The 14,159-nt window shown below is 41.6% G+C and overlaps 2 protein-coding genes across 7 annotated transcripts in view; both read right to left on the bottom strand.

Moving 5' to 3' along the window:
* LPIN2 (lipin 2) overlaps nt 1-2,292 on the bottom strand; it is a 44,039-nt gene extending 41,747 nt beyond the window's left edge. The window contains exon 1 of one of the 2 annotated variants that reach the window (XM_065668068.1): nt 2,089-2,292. The gene's annotated coding sequence lies outside the window, so the exon portion shown is untranslated. Of the gene's footprint in view, nt 1-548; nt 565-2,088 lie in introns of those variants that run through there. The other variant, XM_065668065.1, reaches the window with a different exon arrangement.
* Nucleotides 2,293-6,588: 4,296 nt separating this feature from the next.
* The window catches only part of MYOM1 (myomesin 1), a 76,789-nt gene continuing 69,218 nt past the window's right edge, over nt 6,589-14,159 (bottom strand). For 2 of the 5 annotated variants that reach the window (XM_065668055.1, XM_065668056.1), the window contains exons 38-40: nt 13,142-13,357; nt 10,329-10,452; nt 6,589-9,143 (exon numbers count right to left, since the gene is read on the bottom strand). In XM_065668055.1, coding sequence (XP_065524127.1) covers nt 8,932-9,143; nt 10,329-10,452; nt 13,142-13,357 — 552 coding nt within the window. In that variant the 3' untranslated portion in view covers nt 6,589-8,931. Of the gene's footprint in view, nt 9,144-10,328; nt 10,453-11,810; nt 11,905-12,152; nt 12,263-13,141; nt 13,358-14,159 lie in introns of those variants that run through there. The other 3 variants (XM_065668059.1, XM_065668058.1, XM_065668060.1) reach the window with 3 other exon arrangements.

The raw sequence follows: 14,159 nt of genomic DNA, 5'->3' as shown, positions 1-14,159 counted from the left end.
AAATTCTTTCAGCTTTATCTGATCTACACTGCAAGTTCTCTGGGGCAGAGACCCAGGCATGAAACATGTAGTGCAAAAAACAGCTATAAGGAGATGTCAGGTGAGTTTGTATTTCCCCATAACTGATCATGACTTTACATGCTGGAAGTAGGGAGAAAAGGACAAAAAGTTCTCTGAACTGCAGAACTGGAACATTTCACACGTATGTCTTCCAAGTATATAATAATGAAGAACTAAACTTAGTTTTGTAACAAGACAAAATATTACATATGGTTCATACACCACCTCTTTTACAGGCCATTAAAAAACCCAAACATTTTTATATGCTTAACTGAAGTTATGCTATAAGCTTAAAACCAAACACTGTAATTGCTTATGAAAGCATTGCAGCACTATCTACTTATTCCTACTGTAAATAACAGTATCAGATAATAAAGCATATAAAGTTCCTGAAGCCTGAGCTCATTGAGAAACTTTTTAACTTTAGCTCATCAGTTTAATATTCTACCATATAATAGCAATACGCTTTTACAGAGTCATTCTCATACTCTATTCAAGTAGAGAGATCTTCCTTGTTTTCTGTAAGGGATGAAGTTGTTTACATTTCTGTATGTTTTGGGATGCAAAGAAACTAGAGGTAGGAGAAAAGACACAACTCAGGGTCCTGGCTGGAGCTAGTGGCCTAGCATGGTTAGGTACCTACTGAGTGACAAGCCTGCACTTCCAGTAACACAAAGAAAGCATTTTGTGACTTGCAGTTTTTCATTGTGACTAATGAATATCTATATATTCTTACAATGTGCATAATGCTACACATTTTCCTTTTTCCAATACGTTTTGCAAACGTTAAGAACTCAGTATCCAGAATTGTCCTGAGAAATGTTATTATAAAGTATAAAACCTCCAAACCAACCAACCAAAGAAATCCAACAGCCAAACAACTGAGTTCTGTAGGATCATATCTGTATCCTGTATGTGGATCATCTGTAGCCATCATCTCTGACAATATCCTAAATAATACCACATACTAACAAATGTACTGTTTATAGCCATATACTATGTAGTATAGCTATGCCATATACTGCAAATATACTATGGCTAAGAAATTCTTGTGGCCACAATGGAATTTTGCTTGGAAAAAAAAAAACAGAACATCAAAACTCCTCAAACGATGCGCACATACAAAACCCACGCATATTTATCACATTTTGTTGAATGGAAACGCAGACGTTTAAACAGCATATTGTCTTGATCTATTAAAAATCCCTGATGTCTGCTACACGTACTCAGTAACCACTAGGTAACGAGAGGAACCCTGCAGCTCACACAAATTCAGACATGCACTTGGAAAAAACTCGAACACATACTCAAAAAACGCCCAGCGTATTTCCAGGGATGAGCACTTCATACTCCCCGCACCAGCGGGGATAAACAGAAAAAACCAAGGCGGAGTGCCCCGCAGGTATGCAAGTTAGCAGCCCGAGTTCAAGCAACGCACATCCGCCAACGGCAGGCGCTAGCCCGGGCAGCAGGGCACGTATCGCGATTTTTAACATTTGAGAGTCGCACCGCCAAGCAGAGCCAGTAAAGCAGACGTTTCAAAACTGCGCACCGCCCTCCTGTCACCGCAAGGATGGCAGGCAGCGCCGGCGGTCACCCCGCGCTGCCCAGGCACAGCCCATGCGGGCACAGGCACACAGCAGACCGCCACCCCCGGTCTAGACCGCGCACCCCGCAGCCAGGGGACGGGAGGGGACGGTTCCCGTTCCCGTTCCCCTTCGCCGCCTCCTCGCCCCATCCTGCACACCAGATCCCAGGGCAGCGGCTGGCAGCGCAGGCATCGGCGGCGGGCAGGCCAGCCGGCTCCGCTTCCCAGCGACGGGCAAGGCGGGTGCGGGGGGCTCAACGGTGCCTCTCCGGTGAGCGGAGCGGAGCGAGGCCGGGCCGGGCCCTCCGCCACCCACCTTCCCCTGCAGGCGGCCGGCGTGGCCGAGCGGGTGACCCCCCACCCCGCCCGCTTTTCCCTCACAGAGCCAGGCACCGTGCGCGCCCCCTCCCCAGCCGAACTGCCTGCCCCTTCTCGCTTACCGTGAGCGGGGCCCGGCGCCAGCCGAGCGCGGACAGACGGACAGACGGACAGGCGGACGGGCGGACAGACGGCGGGGGGGAGAGAACAGCCCGGGACCAGACGTGTGGACGGGGGCACAGCGGAGCCGCGCTCGGCCGGACGCGACCCGCGCCCAGCGGCGGCCGTTGGTGCACCGCCCGCACGTCCGCGAGAGCGCGCGCCGCCGGCGCGCTGCGGCGGGGCGGGGGAGGGGGGGGGGGGTTGGCACGGCGCCGCGGCGGGGGCAAGCGCGCGCCACCTCAGCGGCGCGGTCCCGCCTCGCCCCGGGCTCCACGTGACCTTCGGGGAGGCGCAGGAGGCGCGCGGCCTGCAGTGCGTGCGCTGGGGGGGGGGGGGGCGGTGCGGTCCCGGCCTGCCCCGCCGCGAGGGCGCGCGTAGCCGCTGCCGTACGCCGTGCCCGTTCCGCGCAGCGCCCGCCGGCGTTTGAAGGGGAGCGGAGGAGCAGAGAGAGCAGTGACCGCGGCCTTACGGAGGCAGCCATGCACAGCCGGGCGCGGGGGCCTCGCTCCCTCCCCCCTCTTCCTCGCCTTCCCCTGCGATTCCCCTGTGCGGCCCCGTGTTGGGTGCCGCAGGCTCGGTTCGGTCATGGGGCTGCAGCCTGGGTACTTACCGCGGGCACCAGCCCGTTCCGCGGGGTGCGGCGGTCCGCCCCGGAGTGCGCTCTGCAGCTATTTATAGCCGCAGTCTGAGCTGTGTCGCGGAATTAAGCACCTTGTGACAAGGATGTTGAAGAAGAAGCAGCGTTCTTCTTGCTGGTTTATACATCTGTCCCTGCATCCTGTTGAGAGTTATCGGAGTACCCGGAGGGGACTGGAAAACGGGGGGGGTTATTTTTTTTTACGTTTTTTTTTATTAAACTGTAGCATTGCAAAATCAGAACGTGTCCAGCAGGCCGGGTGTGCATTTCAGTTCAGCTGCTTCCTTGCCCATTGGTTTTGTGATTCATGCCAGTGCTCGCTGAAGCTGGCTTGATTATGTGTTACTATTTACTTGAGTCACTCTATTGCCCAGAGGCCCTGGATTATATTGAGACATCATTTGTGCTGAAACAGGAGAATATTCTCACACAAAAATCTTGCGGTATAAGAAAGGAGGAAAAGAAGCAGCGTAATAGCAAATACAGTTTAGGTTTCACAAATGTGAATTGTTTTATCGCTATCCATGTTACTTCTGTATTTTACTGGACTTTTATCTGTCTACCAATTACTTTTGTCATCTGTCAATCTGTTTACAAGAGTTTTGCCAAGAACTGGCTTTGCCCCAATGGTTGTTAGAGCCATTTTGGGCTGTTGCGTAGGTTTTATATAATTGTCACATAAGAAATTGGGCTAGTTAACAGCATATTCAGTGCAATTGACAGAAAGATGTTCTAGCTAGCAGAGTAGTGTATAGACAAAGTTAACTGTGATAGTCCATGTATCTATAAAAATATCCTTAATAATCTTATGTACGAGTCCTACACAGAGATGAGATCTTTCTGTTTGTCTGTACCTCCTGGGACAAAGCTGCATAGAAGATTATAGTCAGTTAGTTTGCTTATTTGCAAATAACATAAATCACTTTGAGCATAGAACTGAAAGAAATCTATCCCTGCGTAGCATGCAGGCTGGATTTTTAAAGGAAGCTGTTTGTGGAAGAAGACACAAGCACAGGATTACATGGGTAAGGTGACTATCTTACATATATGCAAAAAGAAAGAAAGGTCAGATTTCGTGCCTGCCCATTTAGATAATGTTGTTCTGTCAGAAATTCACTCGATTTTGGGACACTTGCCAGGCCTTGGGATATAAAGATGCAACACAGACTAAAGAAGCAATTTTATACCCTTCAGCACAACCATGTTTCAGCTGCAGTAGTTTTCTGAAGAGGCCTCTCATTTGAATATAATGTAGTAATAATTAAATAGCCACATTAGCATAATGTCTGTTGCAAGCACACAATCTGTGCTTCAGCAAATAAATCATTTCCCTTCCTTAGTTGACATCTTAAGTTGCTCAGTTTGTGAGGGCAACCACATCAGTGGTTCCTTTAACACTATCTTTGCTGGTCGTGACAGCAAGTGATTTTTTTTAGTTGAGGGGTTTCTCCTTTTCAGCACTAGACAGACTTGTTCACAGGAAGATAAGAGGTAGGGGCTCAATCTATTGTACGTCCTCAAATATCATTTTTAAGCTAGATCCTATTATAAAATTAAGCCTAATCCAAAAGCAGGCTAGCTTCTTAAGGGGCAGAAAAATCTCTACTTGTAAGGGATAACAAATTGGTAAGCCTTACTTGTCTATTTCATACTGAAACGCGTGTTTCTGATGAAAGAGCATTTATTTAAAAATACAATGTTTTCACTTTAGGTAACCTTTTCCATTGGGTAATTATCTCCAGACAATCAGAAGGCTACAGAAGCAGACAGCCCTCAGTGTTCTTCTTTTGTGTTCTCTGCTCTTTTGCACTTACACATAGATTACCATCAAGCTGTAAAAAAAGGCTTGCATTTTCCACAGCTGCATCAAGTGAGGTTTGTTTCCACTCTGATTGCGTGGAGTTACACACCATGTAGTGGTGTAGATAGGATCTCTCTACATCTAGGCATGATTTGCAGTCCTTGTTGAACCATAAGTCACTGGTAGTGAAACCGGGGCCTCCAGGCCAGAGGAAACCTGCCACCTCGTTTACATTCATTTTGCCTTTTCACCACAAGTGTCACTGTTATTTTCCCCATCAGGGACGGGAGGGTGTGATGAGAGCGACTGCTTACTTTTGGGTTTTTTTTTCTGAAGGGGAAATAATTTGAAAGCATAAATCATACATAAATCAGTGGCTCTCTGGCTGTTCAACTGCCAGATCATGTCTAATGTGTGAGAGAGGGAGCCAGGCAAGAAATGATGAGGGGTCTCCAGCAGGATACAAAGGGGTAAATCACAGGTCTGGGAGGATACGAGGTGCTAGGCATGGCTTTGGTGAAGCCTCAGAAGTGTGGTTCGGTAGAGAGTAGAGAGCTGTAAGTGTAGGGATGTAGTGAGCCCCAGCTTGCATTGGTCCGTGAGAGCTCAATGTGTTGCTGACATTTGTAGATGAAATTAAAAAATGGCCTTTTGCTTAGTTGTTACAACAATTATGTATTTAAAAAAAAAAGTCTTTGGCCACATAAGGAAAAGAAAAAGCTGACACCATCGATGAGACATTGTTGATGTCTCATTGCCTGTTTGTATGCATACAACACCCAGAAGCCATTGTTTGGAGCAGTCATTTATCCCATGCTCACCATCACCCCTACTCATATTACAGCAGCCAGGATATCCTTAAACATTTATTTTTTTATTGTTGTTTAGACTCTGTTGCATCTTACTCATAGTGAAACAGAGAGACTCTTTATCTCTGCATCTTAGTCATGACTAGCATATGTCCTCTCAGGAGTGTTTCAGTAGCTTCCCAGAGATCAAAATGACATTATGATAGGATGTAACAAATTGGTTTAGTTTCCATTTAACAGTTGGAAAAAATTAGGAATGTTAAAATGTTAACAGCCAGATTCAGGGCTACCCCAGGCCACCAAAATATTTAAGCACACCAATAGTCCTGCTTTAGTTGATGAACTTGTTTGTAGCTTTAGGATATTTGTTAAGTCGGCACACTTGGATCAAGTGTCATGTAAGCAATATTTCTCCATTCGTGGTCAATCATTAGCAGGTGTTTCACAAACCATTTTGTGATAATAGGTACGATTGGGTTGCAGGCCTCCTGCTATGAGGCTCCTTATTCTTGGCAAAATCACAGCCTAATTAAGAAGGGTTTATTCTGCACCTGTTAGTATGAGTGATGAAACGGTGAACTGGAAATGACTGTATCAAATTGAATGGATGGTATAAGAGCAAAGTGGGGAAAGAGGGAAGGAAAGGTGTCGCGTTTGAAAATGTGCGGAAGGAGAAAGATTACAGGAAAGACATCTTGTGTAATGAAATGGGAAATGAGAGAAGGGGAGAAGTCAGCAGAAGATTGCAGCCAAATCTGGTGCCTTCCTTCCTCTCCTTGCCAGCAGTCTTACCCCCCACCGTCTCTCTCACAGTACCTTCATCTCCTGAAGCCCTTGTGGAAAGAAAGAGTTTTCTCTGCTCTTTACAGCTTTTGTGTCTCTTTTGCCTGGCCAACATTTTGCTTCAGTTCTTAAAACTTACTGCCCCTTTAGCAAGACAAAACACTTGTGTGGAAAGATTTGGTTTGGATGTCTATCTAGTCAGTGGAAATGCAGCTTATGTGGAATATCATTCCTGTGTTCACCTTACTGTTCAAGGATACAGAGTGCTACACCAGTTCAGGGATGATCTCACTCTGCAACTAATTGCTTCAAAGATTATGGCTTTAGGTATCACCAAATTATGGTTTGTCACTCTCAGACCACAGACAGATCTTCCTCAATAACTGGGTCACAAATCCAGGACTAATTCTCATAAGAACTCAAGGGCACCTGGAATCACAATGACTTTATTAAAGCGGAAGGCGAAGTAAAACCCTCTTTTTCACATCTTCTTTCATCTTCAGAAATCACCCTTTGTAATTTTGGAAAGTGATTAGATAATTTAGCTTAATGCTACACTTTCTCACACTCTTAAATACAGTTGTTATAACAGAAAAATATGAATTTATAATAGAGTTATAAATTTGAGTATAGAGAGCAATGCATGCTGGAGTGGAATATGTAGGCAAGAAAGAAGATACTATCCAGAAGGGGCACTCCAGATAAACATTGGAACCAGTATCTGGTTTTAAATGTAGTCAAATGATTCTGCTTGATAGGCAATTCTGTTGCTTCAGAAATAATTTGTGTTCTATCATCATATAATGGACAGAGACTGGAAAGAATTTTCATAGTCATCATGGAGAATAGAACATAAATTATATATACAGAATGCAAGAAAAAATATTCAACCATGGAAACATAATTATACTTTTATATACTCAACAATTCTGTTAATTTTGAACATTTTGGTATACATTTGTGAGCAACTACAGCTTAAATAATGAAAAATGCACTTTTTAATTCTTTGAAATGTTTATTTGCGTATATTTCGTTTACCATGCATCACAACACTGTGCTTCTGGAGAGCAAATCGTTTCCAGTAAAACCATACTGATGTGACTGCATTTCCAGCTTTTTGAGGAACCATCCTCAAAACAAAACTTAAGAAACAAAACAGACAAATAGAAAAACCCCAAACCTCCACCCTAATACTTTTTTGGTTGTTTTTTTTTTTTTAAGTATTTCCAGTAGGCTTTAAGTGAATATCAGGAAAATACTGGCTTGTTGGGGTTTTTTTCAGTAACAAGCCAAGACCCAATTCTGCTACAGTGACACAGAAGAGAGATCTGCCATTGGCTTCACAGTGAGCAAAATGGGCTTTGTAATCTGAGATTTGAGACATTTTTAGAACATTCTTGTGAGATCCAGCTTGTTTTCTATTAAAGCTAATGAAAAGACCCCTGTGGCATTTTGCAGGAATTGGATCAGGCTCTCAGTGGCACAGGCTGTTCTATATATATAACTTACATGCTGCTGTTGGTGTTAGTGGGAGATGGGCTCCCAACCCAAAGGAGCTGTAGGAAGTGATGGATTTTTACAGAGATAAGGCAGGCTGAAATAATTGCCATGGCAAAGAGAAGTTAAGAGTTTTGTGAAACAGCTGCAGCTTTGTAATGTTTTGAAAGGCCAGACTGTAACTCTGAGAGTGATGCAATCTCACATCTTTAGAAATTTACCTTTTCTGTAACCGTTGTGTGAGAACCTACATGCATTAAGGTTCTCTTTTTAAAAGTCTCCTAGCATGGAAATGCTCCTTACTGTATTTCTGTATGGGACCTATGCTCGCATCTTTCGCTGCTGGGCTACTCCAGTCTCCTGCTAATTTAAACTATAATACATAGATGTAGAACAAGATGTAATGTAGAACTGAATCGAGCTCTGTGTATCAGTACTTAAGTCTAGCAGGACGATCTTAGTTCAGTCTGTATTTTAGTTTCTCCCACCACTTGTTTTTGTGTAGTAGTCACAGTTTTGATTTGCGTGGTGTGATTGCTGCAGCAAAAAGTGTGGAAAGAAGCGAGCATGTGGGGCAGCTGATACTTTATGGGTTAATGCCGTATCCACAGTACCTCACCAAGGCCATGGGGGAACTAATGGAGAGGACTGAAAAGCAGTCATATAAGCCTGGATCATTAGAAATGCCCAGATGTTCTCCTGATCCACCTGATGGAGCAGGTTTCCTTGAAAGAAGCTTGGATCAGAAGAAAACCTACTTATGACACCCCTGCATTCATGGGAGATGGTTCTGTTTCTAGGAATCTTCCCCTATGGCCAAACTAGTCATGGTGAAAAGTACAGCCCACGTGACAGTAAGAGGACTGTATGTATGGTTTCATTTGGAAAGTAAGCAGGGTCTGCCTCAAGCTGTGGTGGCTTACAAATATCAATTAACAGAGCCCCATAATTTATATCAGCATTCTTTTACAAAGTAGTAAATAGGCCAGTTGTGGACAGGATTTGCTCTATTAAACTCTACTTATCATGCACATTTTTTAGGAAGTAAAATCACCTTGTCAGTACATGGATCATTGTTTAGATACTTAGTAATTGCTGCAATGCAACTAATGTGGTACTGAGACATAAGTACCCATCTACTATGCATTTAAAGTTATGAAGCATTACAAATGTTACAAAAAACCACTAATAAACTTTTGTATTAAGATACTATGGCTACCCACGAATCTCAACTTCAACTTGTCATCCTGATCACAAGATCCCATTTGTTCTTTATTCAAGAACAGGGGGGTTTACTCAAGGCTGGTTTTTCCAGTGGTTTCTTTCCCTGCATATCTAAGCTTTCTGTGGGCTGAGGAACCTTTTCCACTACTGCTGCCTTTCCACCACTCTTCTTTGCTGCTCGCTGGTTGCTTTTTGTATCCTTTTCTTTTTCCACAGGGCAGATTTCATTTGTATCAGGTGTCTCTTTTGTCGCAGTAGTTACTTCTACAAGTAATAAAATTTCCCTCCGTTTACTATGCTCAGCAACACAGAGAGATGTAAGGTAAGTTTTGCTTTCACATTGGTTATGACCTTATTGTGTTCTTTTCCTCTTCCCATACCCATACAGAGAGAGTCAGTATCACAAATGTCATTACTACCTTTTACAGAGCCAAAAGCAAGCCCAAGTCTTTATGGTCTCTAATGTCTTGTTAAAGACATGTAAAGAATGGTTTCTCACATAACTCACCCAATTTACAGGACTGCTCAGAAATGTCTAGGTTACCCATACCGTTAAGGCAGGAGAGGAAAGAAATGTATTTAAATATTTGTTCTTCCCTTAAGAGCAGAAAGGGGAGGGGAATAGAGTATAAAATATTCTGTCAGCAATGATATAACGTGTATACACAGAAAAAATACTTAGGCAAAAATATGTAAAACAGATGTTCTGATAATGTTGGAATTTAAGCCTTATTTGGAGCTAAAATGCTCTACATGAGGAACTGGTAATTGTGCAGAATAAATCAATGTCCAAGTAGCAATTATATAGTGAAAGTCTAAAGGAAGAGTACAATTCTGTAATGTACAAGAATGCTGAAACACCAGGGAGCTTTTCGTTTTCTACCCTTTCTCTAAATTGGGCAAAAGAAATGGTCACCCATAATTCCAACTTTACCTTTCAATATGGACATAAAACAAAGAGAATAATTGATTAATCTCAAATAGTAGTTCTACAGTCAGGATTTTCTAAAACACTTTGGCATTTAGGGCCCCTTAACTAGCAAGGCCCTTTTTAGTTTTGGGTTTGGTGGGGTTTTTTTGTTAACTGTCAAATATCTACCTGCTGAAATAAGTCTCCCTTTGGAAATAGCACCATCTGTGTATATATAAACACTTAGGTCTTTCCTCTGCATCCAGGAATTTAAAAGTATTTATTACGGCTTTAAAAGCTTTTAGCATCCAGGTGAGCCAAGATGAGAACTCATAGCCCAGTAGAAACGTGATTTTAAAGTGTTGATTTAAATGTCTTTCCCTGAGGTTTACCTTTGCTTTTATTGTTGACTAGGAGCAGACATACTGTAAATTTGAATGTTTGGGATCTGAGAAATATCGATTGGCAGAGACTGTTAACTGCATGTTTACCAGTTTGTTCCTTGGAGTAGAGGACCATAATGATAAAAGTGTTCTTACCTTTCTTTTCCCCTTCCTTCCGTTTGCTTCCTGTTGTCATTTTTTTCTTTTTAGATACAGTTACATTATTTTGATCATGTCCTTGGGCTGTGTCAGTCTGTCCTGACACAGAAATCACAATCACCTGAAGCAAAGCAAGAAGAAAAAGGGCACAAGCAAGAAATGTGGATGCATCACAAATTCAGTTTGAAACCACCATAACAAAATCCCTGCAGGAATATGTCTAGAAGCAGCTATTACTCTCTAACTTTCGGAGATTTGAAACATATACCTGCCAAAGCGAAGTGGAATCCAGGCTGTTATCTGGGAAATGTCCCACTTGTCTTACCTCACAATTCTCCCAAAAGGAGGGATGCAGGAGAACAGATTTTTGAAGATAAAGCAGTAGTAATAAACTGCTGCCAAAATGCAATCATTATTAAAAATATGCTAATACTAAATAATAAACATAAGTTATCAGGTATTGCAAAGAGCAAGTCTTGTTTGCACCGTGGAGGATGGAAGAGGTGTGATACTTGGTTTTAAGGTGTATGTTGTCCTGGCACCAAGAGGGTGGGACCTGCTTATCATCCTTGAATTGGCTTCATGTCATACTAAGCAAAATTATCAGTTAATTTTGCATTAGTTCTTTAAACTCAGAAGAATCTTGCTCTATCTCAAGTTGCAGATATTCTCATGACTGTATCTTGACATTTTAAAATTAAGCTGTTTGTTATGCAGCTGTTGTGACTAGTCTGAACTTTTTTAATAACAGGTATGGATTCATTAATGTACGTAATTACACACTTGAACCTTAAAATTGCAATAGTGTCATCGAGCTTGATACCTGAGTTTTAACTATTTTAAGAGATAAGTGAAATGCTGAAAGCACATTAGTTTCACATAATCTGATGTCAAAAATCCCTGTGATGTGAAATCTATCCTGGAAGTTTATCTATGCCAAATAAACTTAACCTCCTTGAAATCAGTGGAACTGTTCATGCATGAAGTTAAGCACACGCTAACATGTTTTGGTAAGTTATAAATCATAAACCTGATCTAAATCTGGATTTTTACTTTTTTTTAAATTATTAAGATTATAAAATAGCCCTTTATAGAAACTGATGTAAAAAAAAATACTTTAAAATTGCAAAAATCGCCACTTTCACCATTGATAACTGTTTTTAATCATTACTTGAGAATTCCCTCATACTTCCACTTTGCCTTTTACATTAGCTGACACTAAACTTCACATGGCAAGGTTTAAAACGAAGAGAGAAAGTATGTGGAAGGTCACACACAGATCATGCTTGTACTGAAAACATACACATTAGTTCTTTAGATTTTTATATGAAGAGTTGTGCTGTTCTAAGACTAGTAATGAAGAGAATTATTAATATGGGACATTTCTAATTAGCAATTGGGCTGATGACTGCTTCTGATCATATATATGTATTCTGTAACATGTATATATTGTACATGTGTCTAGCAGAATAGACGTACATTCTGTTGTTCCTCTTCAGCTAATAATAATCAATGGCATTGTGTGTTCACAGATCTGGACAAATGGGGTTTTTTTTGTCTGAAGCATTTTTATCTGAAAAAAAAACCCCACTTTTTTATTACACTCCAGTGAAGATTCTTTTTGTAGCTTTAAAACATCTTGACAAAATGTGTTATTTCTGATCTCCAGTGTTAAGTTTGGATTAACTTAACTGAGGTCTCAGTCTAACAAAATACTTACCTAGCACCCTTCAATAAAAATTCCTAAGCATGAATTGACTGAACTGAATGAATGAACTGGATCAGATGAGACTATTGCTGTGTCTAAAGGTGCAAAAATACCTTGTTGAGACATGACGTAGTGAAAGTTCAGACAGAGAGGTGTGAAGAGGTGCCATTGTGGGTTTTGTCGTGAACAGCGAAGTGACGATTAACAGCGATCTAAAGGGAAGCTAGAGGTAATTACAGTGGTGAAAGCATTAAGACACTAAAATATTGTGCACAACTACCAGAACCGTGACTAGTAAAACAAGACACAGTGAAACAAGCTTGTGATGGAAGGAAAGAAGTGAATTCAGTTTATTTGTGAACACAGAGGAGAGTTCATACATTTTTTGCAGACACACACACACATTAATATTCAGGCCTCCTAAGCATCATTTTTATTTATGTTACAGTACTTTTACCCCAATTGGGCAGATTAAACCATATTTATGGATGTAAATGACACCCATACTAAGGCCTCTGTAAATTAACACAGCAATACAAGGGGGCCTTAATGTAGACAAAAACCAGCACTAGTTTCTCCATGATTTAATTCTCTAACGCATTCCATCTATGCTACTTTACCAATGTTGGAACAAATCTAAACTGCTGCTCAAAAATGCCTCAAATCATTTTTTATCTTTCCATCTACCTCATCAGTTGCCTCCATTAAAACTATTCTTCACCCTTTCCATTTTTGTTGTAGGGTCAAATGCTCCAGCAAGAGGGTCAAATGGTAGACCTGTGTGTACAGCCAGCATGCATTTGGCCTGACTGAAGATGTCACAGTTAGGTTCTGTGAAGTTAGCAGTAAGAAAATATTAAGGTAAGGCCCTGTTTTCCCTGGCACAATTAAGCATGTTAGAAACAAAAGTGAAGTGAATGGAAGAATCCAAGGCTGCCTGCTAAAGCAGAAAGCCATTTACACACACAGATTATGTCACCCTGTCATCCAAAATCTCCCCCCAGACTTTTGTTTTCTAGTCTTAAGTTCATGCTTTTGTTTTCTTATCTTCTTCTTTCTCCTCCTCAGACCGTCTCTCTTCCTCAGGTATGTACACACTTACAGTGACGTCGCTGATCTCTGTGCCGTACTTGTTCTTCACCACAATGGAGTATTTCCCAGAGTCGTGTGTAGACACACTGGAGATGGTAAAGCTGACATTTTTTCCAGATTCATATTTCAGGATGCAATTAGCATCTGATACAAATGATTTTTCATTCTTCAGCCATGACACCTCTGGGGTAGGATCTCCCCAGACAGTGCAAGAAAGATTAAGTGCCTATAGAAGAAGTACAAAATGATTGTAAGTCAGTCAGTAAATATCTGCTGTGATTTTTGATACCTGACTCTCCAAATGTTCCAAGTCCCCACTTAGCTTCCTGCTTTTAGTAAATAGATGTATATAATCATCAGTAATCAATAATTTTTGTCAGTCTTTGTATCCTAAACGAAAGTAAGGAACTCAGTTAATTCATAAACTCCATTAAAACCTTTAAATATTTCATGGACCTTCTTTGCTCTCATAATCATCAGTAGAGCTTTCCCCATGCATGCTGTTTAATATAAAATTAGATGTTGTCAGCATTTTGCATGTTAGAGCTGAAACAAGAATTTGAGGAACCGTCATGAACCATCATTCAACTTCACATGAATGTATTTCATGTTATGCTCACTATGTGTTTACCCCAGAAGTGAAGAAAGTGCGCCTGCCTTTTTAAATAACTTAAGAACAAAGTGTCCCTGGACTATATTGTTTAATTTAGGAACTTCTTAAACTATGCCCTGACAGCTCTTCCAACAGACTTGAATTGTTTTATGCAGTCCTGTAAAACCGTTCTTAGTGGAAATCAGTACAGGCTTTACCCTTTCTTTGGTGTTCACAGAAGTATTTCCCTTTAAAATTCCAAAAGACTGGATTCAGTCCCATCTTCATTTTGTTGGCCCTTATAGGCTGTCATGATAATATCTACTATGAGAAATCTATTGAACAGACTACCTTCCCTTCACCTCTCTGCCTCTTATCTGGTAGTGTGACGGTGGAAGATGGGACAGAAGAGAGACACCCAGGAGGCTGCTGAAAT

Source organism: Lathamus discolor, chromosome 2 (assembly GCF_037157495.1).
Source record: "Lathamus discolor isolate bLatDis1 chromosome 2, bLatDis1.hap1, whole genome shotgun sequence".
NCBI classification, from domain to species: domain Eukaryota; kingdom Metazoa; phylum Chordata; class Aves; order Psittaciformes; family Psittacidae; genus Lathamus; species Lathamus discolor.
This window is presented reverse-complemented; position numbering and strand designations above follow the sequence as displayed.